This window comes from Chelonia mydas, chromosome 7 (assembly GCF_015237465.2).
Source record: "Chelonia mydas isolate rCheMyd1 chromosome 7, rCheMyd1.pri.v2, whole genome shotgun sequence".
In the NCBI taxonomy this organism is placed as follows: Eukaryota; Metazoa; Chordata; order Testudines; family Cheloniidae; genus Chelonia; species Chelonia mydas.
The window spans coordinates 82785395-82804722 of NC_057853.1; the positions used below are offsets into that span (position 1 = coordinate 82785395).

General features: G+C 41.7%; 1 protein-coding gene across 2 annotated transcripts in view; it reads right to left on the bottom strand.

Annotated features, from left to right (window-relative positions):
- Positions 1-19328, bottom strand: part of SGPL1 (sphingosine-1-phosphate lyase 1) — a 44895-nt gene that overhangs the window by 3750 nt on the left and 21817 nt on the right. For both annotated transcript variants that reach the window (XM_027834933.3, XM_043550586.1), the window contains exons 5-12: positions 18061-18140; positions 16267-16395; positions 8906-8994; positions 6931-7036; positions 5849-5947; positions 4563-4712; positions 3010-3248; positions 1543-1689 (exon numbers count right to left, since the gene is read on the bottom strand). In XM_027834933.3, coding sequence (XP_027690734.1) covers positions 1543-1689; positions 3010-3248; positions 4563-4712; positions 5849-5947; positions 6931-7036; positions 8906-8994; positions 16267-16395; positions 18061-18140 — 1039 coding nt within the window. The remainder of the gene's footprint in view (positions 1-1542; positions 1690-3009; positions 3249-4562; positions 4713-5848; positions 5948-6930; positions 7037-8905; positions 8995-16266; positions 16396-18060; positions 18141-19328) is intronic.

The following is a 19328-nucleotide window of genomic DNA, read 5'->3' on the forward strand; positions in this document are numbered from 1 at the left end:
TTGCCCCCTTCAAATACAATAAATCCAGGGAGAACACACATTAAACAGGGTTTCCCGAACTTTTGAAAGCTGAGCCCTTCGTTACAGAAATGGCAGTCACACCTCCCTCTGCAACCTCACCACATGTTGAAGACCACGCATCTTAACAGATGTAACTACTCCATCCCACCTTTCTCCAGCTAATCTTTCATCTTTTCCCTCAACATACACACTTTAGGAAATGCTTGTGTGGATCTTCATAATATCCTTCCCTCCACTTTGTTACATGCTTTGAAATATTTTAAAATGTCAACTATTATTAGTATCTGAGCTAGCACCCATTGAAATTAATGGGGCCGCTCGCACCTCAGAACTACTGTTTCAGCTTCTTTACATACTCACCTCTACCGTAGCTTCATGTTTTGAAGGGTTTCTTTGCAATCAGTGAATTTTTTTTTTTTAATTGCAAACGGAGAATCTGGAGAACAAGGAAGCTCTGTCCTTGCCTCCCCCTCAGTTACTGCTTCACATCCTCAAGGGGCATGGGTCCCACCCTTTGGGAAATACTCACCAAGTTCTAGCAGATTGTTGTACGTGGTCAACTTTTAACACAAGCTCCCTCAAAGGCTCTGTAATTAGTGGGCATTTTCACTAGGAAGTGTGTACTTACCTTGTGTTAGCCAACACGTTAACTAACATGAGATACAATACTAGTAAGGACAAGGCGGTCTGTAGTTTTCCACACATTAGCAGGTTGAGGTAGAGACTATGAGTGGGAAGCCCAGCATTTGCCTTGACCTAACTCATGTTCAAGCTATGAACTGCCTTGTCTTCTTAGGATTTTAATGTCCATGCTTTGATGAGCAGTGAGGACAAGGCCTAAATGTAAGTTGTTAGCAGATGTGCATAACCAACTCTTGACAAAGCAAGGGGGGCCACTTCATACAAAGAACATTAAACGAAATGGTTGCTTTTTGTTGGGCTATGCAGACAGCGCAAACGGGAACATTTACATATTGTAGAAACCCACAAAATTTTACAACTTTCTAGGCTTCCAGAAAACTCTAGGACCTAGCATAATTTAGATTCCTCTACAACTTTGCACCTCAGTGGGTTTTTTTCTCTGTGTTGTGCAGTTTGTTTGGTTGTGCTTGTTTTTTTATGAACACATTTTAGAAGTCTGCTTTCAGAGACACTTGGCTAAGGACTGCAGACAACTACAAACTCCTGAAAACCAGAGATCTATCTCGACAGATAGTCAACATGGTGCAGAGACACATACATGTGACTGGGTTTCAGGAACTCTGAAATTCTAATCCAGACTGCCATTGACTAACTGTGTGGCCTTGGGTAGCCACAACCTCTCTGACTTGATTCCTCTCCATGTGAGGGTGCTACTTAACTACCTCCTGCACAGGGATGTTGGGAGAACTGGCTGTAAGAAGTGCTGTAAAGTTGCTCTTCCTGGATCTAAAGGCATTTCTTGACCACAGTTGTATTTGTCCCATCTTCTAGGCTACAATTGGCCGAAATTAACAGTTCCCATTTTGGCAGTCAACTCACCTTGACGGGAACTGCAGGACATTTAAGTTCCATCCTTTAGTGCTTAACAAATTTGACAGCCGATAGATGTCAAAAACATCTGATCCGACAGAGATGACAGACACCTCAGGTTTCCCAAAGATTTGGATGTTGTCAATTTTCCGCAACCTTGAAACAGTTAAAAATGATTTATTTTCTCAATAGTAATAGAAGATAGCTATTTTGTGGGCCTTCTCAGGCCCAGAGGGAGGGAATTCCATAGTGCTGGAGCCAGAGAGTGAAAGACAGACTGCATCCATGGCATCAAAATCCCTCGGCGATGAGTAACAGTTCAGGGAGTCAGTATGTACCTAGGACACAGCCGGTTAGCCTAAACTTTACCTTGTGTGGGCATGGATTGATTTAGTGATTCACATTATCATGTGCTGCTAATAAATCCATTAGAATAGAACCAAGATTATCCAAACCCCACCTTATTCAAAACAATCACATCTCCCAAGAGTCTCAAGTACATAAGGATGACGACTCACTATCTCCCTGCCACTTCTTGTGGGGGAAATGAACTTGTGTATTTACGATGTTTACTGAAGGGCAGGCATTTCCCCCCCTCAAACTTTCTTATCAGGGGAGCCAATTCACTATGGAAGTTACATGTTAGGGTGAGTCAGGAACAACCTGGTCACTCACTAGAGGCCCAGGGGATGCTTTATTGGTACAAGACATTAATTTCTGGAAAATTTAAACCTTTCATTTAAAAAAAGTTTAGCTCAAATGCTTAATAGCAACCTGATGAACAAAGGTGCCATGTTACTTTCCTGTTGTAAGTCTACAGACAGCTTTAATGCCTGTTCTCGTTGTTCATCACTCTGCCAAAATCATCAGCACAAATCCTATGGGAGCAGCAACACTGTCTAGAATCACACTGCTGCAGCTGCTAACCACTCAGGAAAGCTATGAGACCAACGATCAAGAGCACTCAAACAAATAGAGGCTGTGAAGAGAGTGGGGAAGCAAAGGCCACTAGCCCTTTGAGGCCACAAAGTACCAAGGTTGGTCTTGGAGAGAACAGTTGCTCCTTCTTTCAGCCAGTGGAGTGGCAAGTTTCACATTTCATAACCCATTAGCTAGTGGCTGATATAAAAGACGACACCTCCCAAAGCAAGGTTCAGGGACAACAGTTTGGGATGGGGAGAGGGGAAAAGGTGTAGGAATTTCTACCAGACTGTAAGTTGCAGGGAAGGGTTGGGTTTGAACCACGGCATTATTGCTAACTTTGCTGTCAGAGATCCAGTCCCCTCCTCACCCTTTGCACGAACTTATGGCTATTCTGCGTTTGGATAAGCCCACAGCATATTGAGTAATACTGGACTTTGGGCTCTAGCTTCCTTAGTCTGAAGGGTAGGAGCTAAGGGATTTTGGGAGGGGTTCTATGTTCAAGCTCCAGAAAGGGTCAAGAGGGATGACAAAAATGAAGCCAAAAAAACATACCCTGATTCAATGAACCGTGCAGTACTAATGACCTTCTTAGTAGCCTCAACATAACCGTCTTCTCCCATGTACATCATGGTTGCCCAGCAAGCTGCAATGATGCCACCAGGCCTGGAGCCAGCAATGGTTGGGGAGGCATAAATGCCCCCTTGCCAGTCAGGTGCAACAAAGAACTGATAGTGCCTGTATTTCTTGTCACTGTACAATACCACTGAAGAGCCTTTCGGGGCATAGCCATACTGCAAGAGACACACAACGACAGGTAATGGGTATGTTTGAGCACGTACACAGGTAAAAGACTACAGATAAATTCGAGCTCACATTAGATAAGCACTGCTGGCATCCACATTCCCACCCTCTCTCATGTTTTGAAGTATAGAAATAGTTCATTTTAACACCTCCCCTTCCCCTGCCTTTCCTGGATATCAGTGCTACTTTATGGTACAGTGGTGGCACCAGAAAAAATCTGACAAACTCTGGCAGAGATCCAATCACTTGGTCTGCCTGGGGAGTAATGCCAAAGCATAGCAGGAAGGAATCAACTTATTCTCTGAACCACGATGTTGTACATTGCCCTTATTTAGTACACAGCTATAGTATTACGTGGTCATAAAATTGTCCATTCTCATTCTACCTGTTGAACTTACAAGATATGAAAAATATATAAAAATATACTAATTATAAGTACTAGATATATGTTTTTCAGACAAAGAAGAGTTCGAATCCAACTTCAACACAAAGTACACTGAATGATGAAATACTGCATCAAGCAGTATGGTGTTCCTAGCCTCTGTTGGCCAGAGGCTGGAATTGGGTGACGGGGCATGAATCACTTGATGATAACCTGTCTCTTCATTCCCTTTAGGGCACCTGCCATTGGCCACTGTTGGTAGACAGGATACTTGGCTTGACGGACCTTTGGTCTGACCCAGTATGGCCGTTCTTATGTCCTAAATGGACTGCCCTTTATTTTCACTGATGGTTTCTTTTTGTGTTAAAGAACAGGGCTGAAAAGGGGGCTAAACAATACTTACTGTACCCATCATAAAGCACATCTTTTCTGAACTGCAGCAGTGAATCTGAGATGTTCTTACCTGCTTTGGAACTTGGGTCCATAAGAAAAAGGGGACATTTAAATACGTACTGTTGCAATACAGCACGACTGGACCACACCCAGGCAGAAAAATGTCACTCCAGACTCCTAAGATCAACCCCTAATGCCAGCAAGAATATAGAGCACTAAGGTGCTCATTCATGTGCATTGGTTCCCTAGCAGTTCCCACAGCCACATGCAATTTTATTCCTGTTGTACTTCTGCCACATCCTCCTCTTAGCTCACTTCTATTGCATTCCACTAGAATTAACACAAAGTGCTTTAGGAATGCTACAGACAGGGTTGACATTAGAACTCTTCCTTGAATGTCCATTATGGCAGGCCTGGCTACTCCACTTTTAAACAGTAACCGTCTCTTATAACTGCCTAGAGAAAGTGGATCTGGTGCAAGCAGTACCATTTAATTAGACAGATACCCCCAACCATTTCCCCTTCTCACCTTGTGGGTATCTGCAGAAATGCTAGTCACGCCTTCCACACGGAAGTCAAATGGACGCTGTAGTGGAAACCCTGCCTTCTCCATGAAAGCAATGAGGAAGCCACCCAGACAGGCATCCACATGGAAGGGGATTCTATACTTCAGTGCCAGCTAAACACAGACAAGAGGTTCTAGTTAGTTACTCAAGCAAAACCAAAGAGGTGAATTTAATAGAGTTCTTGGGACAGCGGAGTTAATTTTGCATTTCACATTTGAAACAGTGTTTGGAATCTCCAGAAAGCATTACCACATCAACTCTCAAGCAGTGGAGCACTTGGTGGGGCGGGGGGGGGAAGGGGGGTGGGAGAGGAGGAAGAGGGTGCAGAAGATCTGGCTGATCATATGATGTTGTTCCTTCTTGCTTCTAGATTTAAAAAACCCATTATGAGAGACTGCTAAAAAAGGTATTACGTGTCCTTTTATTGACACAGAATGTAACGTGACTTGAAATGGGAGGAAGTGTCCATGATACACTATTAAGGCGTCTTCCACATTAAGAAAAAAAGGTAGAGTCCCCCTGATTTGTAACATAAAAAATGAAGTGAAATATAAATAAAAAATATATCTCATTCTCTCCTCCCACCACTCCAGCTATGAGCCCACTTAAAGGTATTTCTAAACCCTTTGATTTTCCCCAAGTAGCTTTCTAACCATATTTGTTTAAATGAAACTGTTTCTCCTCCACCTCCCCACCCCAGCTCATCCTCCTGCTGCTCTCCCCAGACTTGGTCCTACAGTGAAGAAGTCAAACAATTGTGAAATAGCCTATGACAAAGCATCTTCAGCAACAGAAGAAGGAATACACTTTTGAAGGCAGAAGCATGCATTTAAAATTTGCCATTTTGCAAGAATCCTCATCAGCATGACATATCACTGTATGAAACAGCTCAAGTTTTAAAGAACACCGAATAGCCAGTTTTACAACAATGTCCAGTTGTCATTTCAAATCCTTAAATCCTGCACTCTTGGGCAAGTTTTAAATGCCTATGTAATAAATTATACCAAAACCTAACAATCCTATACTCCCCACCCCTTCCCAGCCTCATCACTGTTCATTAGCAGCTGATCTGCTTGAAAACAGTTGCTATATTTCCCACCAGCTTGTTCCTCCTTCTACCAAATTCATTCAGCAGTGTCACAATTCTGTATTTACATTCTTTTCTACAAAGAAAAACACTTGCCCAGGATAGTCAAGTCTTGTTTAACCCCTCTTCCCTTCCAGCCTCATATTTCAAGGGGCACTCTACCTTTGCCACCTCCTCAATTGGGTCCATAACTCCATGGGGGAACTGGGGAGCGGAACAGACCAGCATTGCAGTGTTCTTCGAAATAGCCCTTCTCATTGCCTGAAGATTTAAAGAGAGAGAAGATAATCACATGTCATTGTCCACCCTGCCAAAAAATGAAGCTACCAGATTTACGATAAACCAAAACACAAGAGCCTATGAACAGTGTATAGAGGAGGACCTTTGTGCACAGGCTGTAGATGGGTGTTCATTTCTGCTTTCTGTAAAAACTTTAAATTACTGTAACTACCTACAGTAGTCTGTATCCTGTCACTTCAATTTCATAGCAGTTGTAATGAAGTAGCACACTCAGCACTTCCATTACAGACATAAGAGACCAATGAGGTCAATTAACCCAGCCCCTGCAAGTTCAAGATTATATCCCAGGTTTTCTAATATTTTGTCTGAAACCCAATTGAAAGTGCTTTTGCAATGCCTAGACACAAAGATATATTCAATTCTAAATTAGTGTGCTAGGTCAAAGGAATAGTTTAAATCTAAATTGTTTACAGCAGTGTTTCCCAAACTTGGGACACCGCTTGTTCAGGGAAAGCCCCTGGCAGGCTGGGCCCGTTTGTTTATCTCCCACATCTGCAGGTTTGGCAGAACGCAGCTCCCACTGACCGCGGTTCGCCGCTGCAGGCCAATGGGGGCTGCGGGAAGCGGCAGCCGGTACGTCCCTCAGCCCGCGCCGCTTCCCACAGCCCCCATTGGCCTGGAACAGCAAACCGCGGCCAGTGGGAGCCGCGATCAGCTGAACCTGTGGACGCGGGCAGGTAAACAAACCGGCTGGGCCCGCCAGGGGCTTTCCCTGCACAAGCGGCGTCCCAAGTTTGGGAAACACTGGTTTACAGCATGGCCCAGTGTAGAATGCAACAACAATTATTTTTGCTGCAGTTTTATTTGTTGTTTCTGATAAGCACTGTTCATCACCACCATCTCTACCTATCAACCCATCCCTCATAGGCAGAAGACTGCTATTTCAGGAACATTATTGAAAGTTTTCCACAGAAGAGGTGTCTAGTGCTGTCTAAGAGCAATACCTGAACATCCACTTGCATGGTCTTGGTCAACGGTATGTGCACAATCTTCAGTCCAAAATAATGAGCTGCTTTATCGAATGCTGCATGAACACTTACTGGAACCAGTCTGAAAAGAAGGAAAGGCAATACTTCAACCAAGGTATGTTTAGGTTGAATTTGAATACCTGTCCAGGTATAAGCCAAAATTCATACAGCAGGCATTTTTATACCTGACCCCTTGCAGGCAGGATAGTCAGCCTATTGGCATGATTTAAAAAAAAAAAACAACAGGAAATGTGGGCCAAAGATTATTTTGGGCACACAGGCCCTGTGCTTTTCTGAACTAAAATATACAATGTTCCACCGTTCACTTCAAACTTTAAAGGGATAGTTAGAGGAAACTGCTTCAAAAAGGACTCTCTCTCTCTTTATGGACTTATATGAAGTAAATACAAAACTCATAATTCTCCAGTTCTTTAAAATAAAGTTCTCACATCTCTTCCAAAATGAAGTCCTGCTTATAAGAAGTGTTGAAAATTGTGCAATGTCACTGAGGTGTGCTCTGCAGGAGCACATCAAAATACAAATGTGGGGATGCAAGTACACCAAAGGAAAGTAACATGCAATCTATAGAAATTGGTGTGTATTCTGACTAAACTCTCATACATTTGGTCACAGTTTGCAGGGTCAGCAATCTGGGTGCTCTCCCCCTCCCGGAAGGCCTGGGCCACCCGCTGCCGCAGGAAGGCGCCCAGGTCCCGGCCCCACTTCGTCTCCTCCACCAGCCACTCCTCACAGAGCTTCAGAAACCGCTGGTACGGGGCTGGGACCTGGGCGCCTTCCTGTGGCGGCGGGTGGCCCAGGCCTTCCGGGAGGGGGAGAGCACCCAGATTGCTGACCCTGCAATCTATAGTAAGTCCAACAGATGGCAGTGACTGAAGGCTCAAAAAGGTTAACCAAAAATGGATTAACCTGGATTCATGATACTTCGCAGTTGTTTAGCAGTCTGCAACAATGTCAGGAAGAGAGCTCCTTCCTTCAGGATTACAAATTTGGAAGAAGACAAAAGAACACTGTTCTTATCTCTATTATAATATTTCCTCCATAAGCAATTTACCAAAGGAACGCTTACTGTTGCTTCACAAGCTTTAAAAGATTATGCACTGTATGAAGAAGAAATCACTGGGGCTTGATGATGTAGTGCTCAATACAATAGCCTTTAAAATTCAAGCTCAAAATCATATGCAAGAAGTATTTTGGTAGTCTTAGTCTAGCCCCTCTATTTGAGCAAATCAAAACTCCAACACACTTTAAAGTGGTGACAAACTCTGCTCCAGGGAGGTCCAAAGCTGAAACGGTCTGGGTTTTGTAGGCGAGTGTAATGCCGACAGACCCTGGTCGTCCGTGGGCGGGATCAAACCGGGGACCTCTGGAGCTTAGTGCATGAGCCTCTACTGCATGAGCTAAAAGTCAACTGGCTCTTAGTTAAGGCTGTAGAGCAGACTCATTTACCTCTCTCTCTAAGTGGTCTTGGTGCCACTAGACAGAACACCACACCCAGAAGGTGTGTGGGTTACATGAGCATTTAGGTATTGGCAAAGCTTTTGGGGGTTGGAAGTGGAGATGCTTCTCACCTATCTCTAATTTTAGATTCAAGTGTACCTATGCTCTGAACATATACACTCAAATTCAAATTAGGAGTGATGAATCATGAGCAATGCTGTTCGTGTTAACGTCAACATCATCTCATACTGTTGAAAGCTTGCTGTTCTATTTTGCATTATTTCTTTCAGTTTGGGTTTTTGTCCTAGGTTTGGCCCTCAAAGTTGACAGATGAATGGGGGGAGTGGGGGTGGAGTAAGAGATTAAGAGAAATGAGAGAAAAGTGCAGCATACCACCTGCCCCAAGCCAGGGCTGTGAGGCAATCATTTTTCAGGAACAATAAAATCAGACCAATCTTTGAAAGAAAAAACAAGCCATGGAGGTACTACATACATTTCTGGGTGCTTGATTCCTCTCTCATAGGCTAGATCCCTGTAGGCTTTACAGGCCATCAAAATGCTCTCAGTCCCACCAGAGGTCGTCTATTGTGAATAGAAGAAACAAATGAAACACTAAGTGCATTTGCAGAAATGGGGGTGGGAGGGGAAGGGAGGAGTTGAGAAGTTATGAACATGCCGATGCTCTGAGTGAGTTTCAGGCCAGAGCATCATAAGAAAGGCTCAGTTCTACAAGTGAACTAGAAACCAAAGAAAAGATTACAGTAGCTTGGGGACCAACATAACACAAAATGTGTATCTAAAAACACAAGTGGTCTTCATTCGGAAGACAGGCGGCAGAATAGTTGCTCATTCACAAATTGTTAGAGATGGTTTTACCACAAATGAAACTACAAAGGGCAATAGAGCACCTGAATGGTGCTTTTTCGATCACAATACAGAAAAAAAAAAAAAAAAAAGAAAGAAAAATCTACAGACTTCTGATCTTCATATCACCGCACACCAGTGCCACAAAAAGCTTTAACTGAAGCACTCTAAAAAGGAGAAAGAGCTAATCATATGGGAAAACTGTTTAATACAGACCAGTAATCGTTGTGTAACTACAGCTACCTATACAGTTGATTCTGCCTCCATTAACTTTGGAGCACAGAGGAATAGGTATAAGGGAGAAAAAGCATAGACAAAGCTTTAAAGAGAACATTCCAGGGTGCTCTTGTGGGAAAAACAGATCATTTAATTTTCATATTAGTCATCTCAGACTGTAAGCTGTTATTTGCTGACCACCTGCTGCATATAAAAGTTACTGCTACCCTGGGTCGGGGTGGCCTAAAGGTTCCAATTAACTGGGCTAGATGTTCATAATTAAGGTGAAGGGGGCATCCAATTTGCCTTTGGAAATCTTTACTTTTTGATCACCAGCCCTGCTTGCCGATCCAAGCAACACTAATGGAAGGTAAATCAGAAAAAAGGTAACAGTCAATGTTTTCATGCCTTAAGATGTATTGCTGGTCTTCTACAAAATCCTAAAGGTAACATCTGCAAAACTAAATGGAAATGCGACAGTGGGTAAACACATACAGATATCAGGAACAAAAAGGTCACAGAAACAAAAAATCCCCCTGTATTTATTCCTGCTGCTCTCCGTGCCAACCAGCAACAGCTGCTTCAGGCAGTATCCACACCAGGGGTCTGAAAACAAACTGTGCTCTTCGTAGTTTGCAAAAGCAGCAACTGAAAGGCTTGAGGTAACAAAGCTACAAACTGGGAGGGGGAAACCACTGTGTTTATTGTTAACCAAGCAGGTGGTGGCAGGAATATTATAAACATGCTGTTTTATAAGCCACATCAGTCACTCCCAAATTCTTCTGCAAGCTCCCTAATTTTTTTTTTTTTTTTTTTTTGGGGGGGGGGGGGGGGGGGGGGGGACTGCTGACACATTTGGAGACCTCCCTGCTTAAATGTAGTATAATACTAACAAAATTGTTCCTCTTTATTATTAATTGGTGGTATTTAAATGAACATGACTTATTTATTGAAACAACTACATTCTGCTACTTATTTACCACTATCTTCCATTTATACTATTAGATGCAAGGTGGTTTACCCTATCAGGTCCTTAGGGGGGGCTTCTGCCCACTTAAACAAACAATCCCCTTACCCTTCAAACTGAGCTTACAACCCTAGTCTTCCATATCTGTCCTCTCAGACTTCGCTGAGGAACTCCCAATCTTGCTTCCGTCTCTCCTTCACCTTCGGGAGGACACCCCCATAGACAAATTGAGTAGATACTTATTTGCTGTGAAGTTTAGCTTGTTGCACTGGACAGTTGCCTGCATGTACAGTTTGTGCCACATACCAAAGTATATGCCAGGCCGCAGAGTCCCTAAGATTTCTGTCAGCATAGCTATAGTCAGATATGGGTGTTAAAGGTTTCCTATGATTCTAACGGACCAGCAAAAGCCCTAGGGTAGATGCAGATATACCAGTGAGAATGTCCGTTTGCCATTAAAGCTTATTTTGTTTGCCATTAAAGCTTATAAACTACATCAGCAAAAGCACTTTTGCGCTGGTCTAAGCTGTGGCTTGATTAGGAGGATTTGCCAGTATATAGCTATACTGGCAGACTGTTTCTCATGTACACAAGACCTGAATCACGTCATAGGATCTCTCTTCCTCTCGTGTCTGTGGTGAGCTAGACAATTGGCCAATACAAGGTGATTCAGCACCAGCTCACAGCCTTCTTAGATATTTCTCTCTGCTCCCTTCAAAGGAAAATCTTCTACAGTAACAGAAGTTGTCCAGTATGAAAGGATTAAGATCAGACACTGCTTTTGTGTTTTTCCTACCCGAGTACTCTAGTTTCGGAAGTTAGTGCAGAAAGCACATGCAAAAAATCAAGAACAGGAGTGTCTTTTGGGAAATGGAGGATAAGAAAGAACAGAATCCCACCACCCTTTCTAAAAATGTGTTATTTGTTCCCTTACCCATTGCCTCAGAACTTCAAAAGCAAGTACCTCTTTATACATGTGAAGTTAGCGTTTAAAAGTGAAACTGTGATGTTTAACCAGAGTTAGACTCCATCCTTGTCCCATTTTCAAGGGAAGGAAAGCTTATGGGTCCTTACAAGTTACCATGAACCACCACCCTAAACATATCCCTCTTCATTTACCTCTGCATTAAAAAGAAACCCCCCATCTGACCCCTATTTTAAGGCCTTTCACAGAATTGTGGGTTCCAGAGTTTAATTGTTGATTAGGAAATAAAACCTTTGGAGATGGGAGACAAAGCTGGCAAAAAATCCTCAAGATTTTCCAGGTTGTACTAGCCCTATGAACGATATCAACAAATTGTAGTTTGTTGCTGGGGAAGCATGTACACCAAGGTCCAGTGCAGCTATTCCATGTGGGCAGCATCACACAAGGCTGCTAAAAGCCAACCTCCTGTCAATTCCACTACTTACACCTCACAAGGTGATCCAGCCTCATCGTTGGTAGATCAAACCTCACAGATTTGCAGACGGGCAAGCCTTAGATAAGTCCACAAGAACAGTGCTCACTTTACACTTTTAAAAGCCAATTTCCAACAGGAAGCTAACTACCTGACAAAAAGAAAAGGAATACTTGTGGCACCTTAGAGACTAACCAATTTATTTGAGTATAAGCTACAGCTCACTTCATCGGATGCATACTGTGGAAAGTATAGAAGATCTTTTTATACACACAAAGCATGAAAAAATGGGTGTTTACCACTACAAAAGGTTTTCTCTCCCCCCACCCCACTCTCCTGCTGGTAATAGCTTATCTAAAGTAATCACTCTCCTTACAATGTGTATGATAATCAAGTTGGGCCATTTTTTCATGCTTTGTGTGTATAAAAAGATCTTCTATACTTTCCACAGTATGCATCTGATGAAGTGAGCTGTAGCTCATGAAAGCTTATGCTCAAATAAATTGGTTAGTCTCTAAGGTGCCACAAGTACTCCTTTTCTTTTTGCGAATACAGACTAACACGGCTGTTACTCTGATACCTGACAAAAAGTTCAAAGCACTGGAATCTGGAGAGAATGGCAGAAGGAACAAACATGCCAAGAAGATACAGGGGTGACTCATTTTCCTTCCTCTTTCTGCCTCATGTACACACTTTAAGCAAATAACTTAAGACACAGGCAAAGCTTTAAAAAGAGAAAAACAACACCAGGACTTTATGGTAGCAAAAACATGTGCACACAGAAGTCAGCAAAAGAGCTCTAAGTTGTCTCCAGCTGAGGACAGGCTGGGCATGAGGGAGACAGGAACGGAGACAGTTTTGTTTTGTTTTTGTTTTTTAAAGTGGTCCATTCTCCTCAATGACACGGCACTCAAACCAAGTGTTAGCAAAATCCATGACATTTTAAAGACTAACAGGAGGGGGAAAAAAAAAAAAAAAAAAGGAAATTCGTTAACAGAGGTTACATGGAAAAAACCCTTTTCACTGGAATTACAGGGGAAATCCATAAACATTCTCAAAAGAACCTCTACAAAAAGAGAAAGCTTGCTGTTGAGAATCCAACCCCCGCATCATAGGAGAAAGAAATCCCCAGACTATGAAGTGAACATTAAATGATTCAGAACTGATTGTAAGCCTCCATCTGGAGTCTTCTTGTTAATTTTAGGGTGCAGTAAGTGCTGCAAAAAAGAGAACTGATTAAGAAAAAACTGGAAACACATTTTCCTGTTCGAAAAGACTAGCTTGAAATATTTCCAGAAAGATGATCATCATCTTAAAAAGTAATTCAGGGGAAAAAAGGTGAGTTGAAAACTCCTACAAGGGATTAGCAATAGTAGTATTTAAAACATAAGGGGAACAGTTTTAGGAACGTGTCCAGAATGAAGAAAACTCCCATAAATAATGAAAGTTGTGCGTCTAATTTAACATTCACTACACTGATAATTTATTCTATTTTGTTTTTACAGTCATCCAAGGCATCAGTATCATTCAAAGTAATGCAAGCAGTCATACATGATCAGAACTGGATTTCTCTCAGGAGTTCTTATTTCTTAGAGTAACAAGGAAACAGATTTGACCTCAATGGAAAGCAGTTACAGAAACAGTTTCCTATGTTTTCAAAGGCACCCTGGCCACTGAATTTTTACTATGTTTATCCAACATCCTCCACCTGCTTTAATAGACCACTGAAGGGGCCTCACTGAAATTGTATTAGCAGTCCCAAGTCCCTACTTCAGATTAGTAACAACTGTGGTCACCTCCTCCAGAATGGAAGAAACCAGACAGTAATGTCTCCAGACATGGCTAGACTATATGTCTCAGAAACAGCAGTTATGGCCAACAATTTCAGGAGCAAATGTATATTTTAAACTACAAGACTGTAGGTGGAATAAAAGTAAATCAGACTTTATACATTAAAAAAGGACAACAACTTTCAGACTACTCAAGTTTGTTTAAAAAAAAAATAACAGAAGTAGATTCAAGCACTACAGCTGTCCATGGTCTGCCTCATTTTGTTGCCTCACTCCCCGCCTCAAATGTGTGTCTTTTAAAGTTTGAAAGAGACACACAGAGGGAAAGCTGACTGCCCCATACAAGCTCAACAGTGTCAAATACATGAAGAAACAAAGTGAAAGCACAGATAAAAATGCCTTTTCTCTGGCCCTTCAGAGACCATGATCGTAGGTGTTAATTTGAACCACAGAAGGTTGGGGGGAAACATGCAAGTCTGAAAAGTCTCAGAAGAAATATTCCGTTAACTGTTTGGCACAACTCTCTGGAATGACTGAGCCATCAGAAACTTTGATGAAATATTTTAGGTACAAAACCTTACCTAGACGTTACTGTTTTGAAATCATGGCCCACTTCTGACCCTTTGAGACAGTCTGTCACACTCACTGCTCAAAACAACATCTGGCCTCCACATCACTTCTCCAGGGCCTTCCTTTAGCTCTGTGACACTTCCCCAGGACCGTGAGGATCCAAGAAGTCCCTTGGTCACAAACTGCTAGTTCCATTTTTGAAATCTGCTGTTTCAAAGCATCTATCTTGTACACTGTGAGAATTCAATACCTGCAAGACTAGTTTCAGGAAGTTAATTACAGGGTTAGGTCAATTTTAGTAGTTTCTGGCTAGCCACTTTAACTCTCCCACTGGCCTTGCGTATTGGGTAACTGTTCAACAAGGTAGTATGCAACTTCCACACCAAATTTTTACACTTCCTGCTGAGATTCAAGCAGAAGCCTAAGTCAAGCAGTCAGGGACTAATGCCTTATACCACAATTTGCAGAGCTTCAGGGCATGCTGCAAGGCCCGTTTAACTACTCAGGCTTTAGGGAAGGGGGAAGGACGAGTGCTGGTATTTTTGTTAGGGGGCATTTGGAGGGTTTAATGTCATTTTTATAATTTTCTAGTTATGAAGAGAAGCAGCTGGCGAATCGTTTATTTACCTTACATGTGGCTTGTATTTTCATTTAGGTAATAGCACTTAGACCAAAAGCTAGACACTTTTTAAAGCTATCATGAACAATAAAAAAAAATTTAAAAAACCAACCATTTTAAGTGTTGAAAGTTTGTGAGTGAAGTTCTCCAAACGTGAGAGAAGTGCTGCAAAATTCTGCTAAGTACATGACAACTATTAGAGACCAATTAACACCACAATTGTAGAGAGAGATCTCTGTGATCCCAGCTACCTTCCTCAGATAATTTAGTCAATGTTCTATGCAACTGCAAGTCAGTATGGATAAGAGGTGGGGTTAAGTAAGTGTCTTTCAGTCACAGAATTTTTTTTTTTTAAAAACCTTCAACTGGCCATACAGTACACCAGCACATGGGTTGCAGAGTCACCAGCAGCAATTGCACGGCAGGTGCTGACAACTTGATTCATAATTTGCCACCAATACCTTGCCCACAATATATTTAGTTCTCTACAACTTACAAACACAGCCTACTTCTTTCTTGTACTGCAGTAGCGCCAAGAGACATCAATTACTGACTGGATGCCACTGTGCTTGGCACTGCACAAACCCAACTACAAAACAAAATTAAAAAAAAAAAATAGTCCCTGCCCTGAGAAATTTACAATCTAACTTTGAGACAAGAAAATAAGTGCTGTCTTTTTATGGGAAGGATCCATTTGTTAGTACAACAAAAAGTGTGACTGTTTAAAAAGTATGAAATGAGGGAAATGGACTAAAACTTGTTTTGCAAGTAACTAATTCAGCCAATGCTTTCAAATTGTTAATTTCAGTGCCTGTGAGCTTTAAAACCATGCAAGCTAACTTGTCCAGACAGCTTACAAGTTGGACAAGGACAATATGTACCACACCTTGTTTATCCAAGCCATTTAATACCCTCAACTGCTTCTTCGTGGTCTCCAAGCCAACCAGCCGGAATTGTTTGCAGTCCTAGTTTTGGCATGCTGATGGATTTCTAGATTAGAGCAAAATTAAAGAAAAAAGGCTACCCGCCCTCAAACACCCCACCCCAAGCCAGTTACATTTTAGAGTTGGTTGTGTCCTTCCCCCATCTAAGGCCTGGTCTACGCTTACAATATTTTGCCAGTATAGCCTTGTCAGAAGACACATGCCTACTAAGACATAGCTATGTGGTTATGCCAGAGTAAATTTCTTTCTTTCAGGGAACTGGTATAAAACTATATTGATAAAACAATTCTACTGGTATAAACTGAGTCTCCATTAGGAGGCTTTACCAGTGTAGCTATGCCAGCAAATTCTTTCTAGTGTAGAAAAAGCCTAACGCGACATACAGGAATAATCTTAGCACAGCTAGTAGAAAAGGAAGTGTGCAGCGTCCAATTAGGAAAGTTCATATGTTTAAGGGGGGCTCTGATTTAGCTTCTAGATTACTTACTACTCCACAGGAATTAGGTCCCCCATTGAAGAGTGTGCAGGCCATCCTCACCACCTCCGCTTCCATCTTCCTCAGGCCTGGAAACACATCTGGATGAAGGGGATTACTCCATGCAAACTCCTCATAAACCTATAAATGATATATTGCAGAACAAGATCTAGGTTACTGTTTAACAAGTTCTGCAATGGGAATCAAAAGGTGGCACCTTAGAAGTGAGATAATTCAATGAGCTATTTTTAGCCACAGTAGCAAGGAGCAGCAGCAGCAGGTCTCAGGCAGCCCAAAGCAGTGTTTTGCAGCCTTTAGATGTAGTAGTAACTGAAGCTATAGATGTGATGGAGACACTCACGTGGTCTACCCACTGTGGCTAACTCCAGAATTACCCTAGGGCACATCTGGCCTGTGGTACAATTATGCAACAACAACCAAGACAGGAGGAATGGCCTATTTTAGTAACAAATGTTGTTTAAATAAGTTATAAGGTGCAAACACACCTGTTCTCAGCTTACCTCTATTAAAAAGAAAACAAATGGCTGCTTTACAAGATCAACTTTTACAAGTACCAGCTTTTATTCTTAAAAAAAAAAAAAGTGACTAAAACTCTCGTTAGTACAAGAAGCAGTTGATACGTTTCTTTGAATAATTAACTTTAGAACAAGATCTACAACAGTAACAGACAAGTTTGTGGCCAGAGGAGAATTCTGGAATAACTACAGGCAGATAGTTCAGCTGGGAAAACAAACTCTTTGAAGCAGTAAGACTGTCCACCTGATATGCATCAAAACTGTTCTCAAAAGCTACCATTTCATACCAAAGTATTTTGCAACCATGGCTTTACACGACAAGCAAAAGCTAGTGTGGGCCTGATTCAGTTCTCCACTCGCCAGAACCAGAAGCAATTCTACTGAAGTCAGTGACAGCGTAATCAGCCAAAATACAGAACAAGTGTCCACATAACTAGAACCAAAGAATTTAGCAAGATTTCCTGAAGAAAAGCTGTGATGGGGTTTATACACTCAAGCACCTGAAAGCAGGGAAAATTAACAGGCAATAGGAATCAAACACTGAGTTAAGTACCCAAATGGAGCTCATTACAATTACTATAAAAGATACCCCCAGAAGACAGGGCTGACTAAGGGAGAGCCGTTCTTTCTTCCTGGGAGAAGAATTTCTGATCTAGGCAACTAAACAGGTCTTTGGGCTGTTTAGAACTCTTTCAACCTTCCCAAGGAGAGAAGTTTCTGGCTATGACACAACAGGGACTTGGCTGAAGCAAGCCAGCCTTCTGATTCTACCACCGTCTGAATATTGGCTGCACTATACAGTTTGTTACAAGTTTTCATTTGCCTTGGCTGCAGGGCCCAGCTTAACAGGCTGTCCCAGTCAGAACTTCCACAGAAGCCTAATCCTGGAATAGGTAGCTGCAGGCAAGATTCAAGGTGTAGTCAGCCAATGTCAGTTTATCCATTCCCTCGTAACTTGTTACTTGCTTTATCATTCCAAATGTTTTACCCATTCTGTTCTTGAATATCTACAGTGGCGGTGCTTTGACAGCCATAGCCTTTGGTCATCTATTCTATGGCACAAATGTTTTGCTAGGACTCTCCCTCCTTCAGCCATATCTATCTCAATTTTTTCCCTTGGCTTCAGACCAATGTTTTTTGTTCTACCATCTTCCAAGACAAGATAAATAGGAATTATAAATAGGGAATTAAGGTGTTTATGGATATTCATCCAACAAAAAGGTATTTGTGTGACTCACACATAAATTATACCTCTTGAACACTTATTTACCTTCACTAGCAAGTGAGTGAGTTTCTCTTCCCCGCTGTACACTGTCCCAGAGACTTTCCCATCCTCCCAATGCACTTTACCTGAAAAATAAAAAGCATGAACAGCATACGTTTGCATAAGCAGCCATCCTAATATGACAGCTACCCAAAAGTGCCAAAAATAGCATCTATCCTAGTAGCAATGCATACCACAAGTGTGATCCTCTCAGTTACTGATTAGCACTAACAATTCCCTCCATGCTACCATTAAAATAGCTCAGAACAACATGAGGAAACTCTACTTTTTAAAATCATGGCAAAGAAAGTAACTTAACTGGAGTGCCTGACTGACTAGCAGCTTCTAAGAACTGGCAAGTCCTATGTAGGTTTGTCTAAATTTTGCAGATGTTTAAGTCAAGTTTTTTTTTTCCTCCTGTTGATTGTCTACAACTGGCTCATAATATAAAAGAGCTTTGAAAAAAAAAAAAAAAAAAAAAAAAAAGAGCTGTGGTTAGTATGTTACTTCCAGACTATACTTGGATGGAAGTATTCAGAATGTAAAATGCTAAACCCTTCCTATAGCATATTTCCTATTTCCCTAGTATTAGCACGAAACATTTAGCACTATTAGATTAGCACAAAACAAATTTCATAGTAATAAATTAGAAGCCATAAGTGTTCCATCACTTTTTACTGAATGCAATTGCTATAAAAGATGCAATAGTTGAGCAATGTGTAACTACAAGAGAATATATGTAAACAAGTTTGCAATAATTCCCATTCAAGTTCCAAAAACCTGTCCACACTGCTGGATTCTATTTGCTGAAGGTGATAACTATACAAAAACAGAACATTCAACCATGTTACAAGATATTTGAAAAACAATTCAAACCAATCTGTACTGGTAAAATATGCAAGGCAAACTCCAGTTCCTGTTTTCACCTAGAAGTACATGCAAATTACTGCAACTTCAGAACATAGCAGGTATGTCTGGCAGAGCAAGGGCTGCGCCCTTACCAATAAGCACCTCCACACGTTGTCCGCTATCCAAGTGTTTTAACTGGGTAACCTTCTAGCACTAAAATAAAGCTGTAACATAAATGCACCATTTCAGGGAACGTTTTCAATAGGATTCAGTTCACCGCTTTACCCAATACCATCTTCCTCCTTTCAAAACCCTAAAAAAAAAAAAAAAAGTTCCTCTTCCACTTGGAAGGGGAAACTTTCATAACTCAGGGAGTGTCAACTTCACCTGCATACATAGGACTCAGGTCCGAGCCTCCCTCCCAA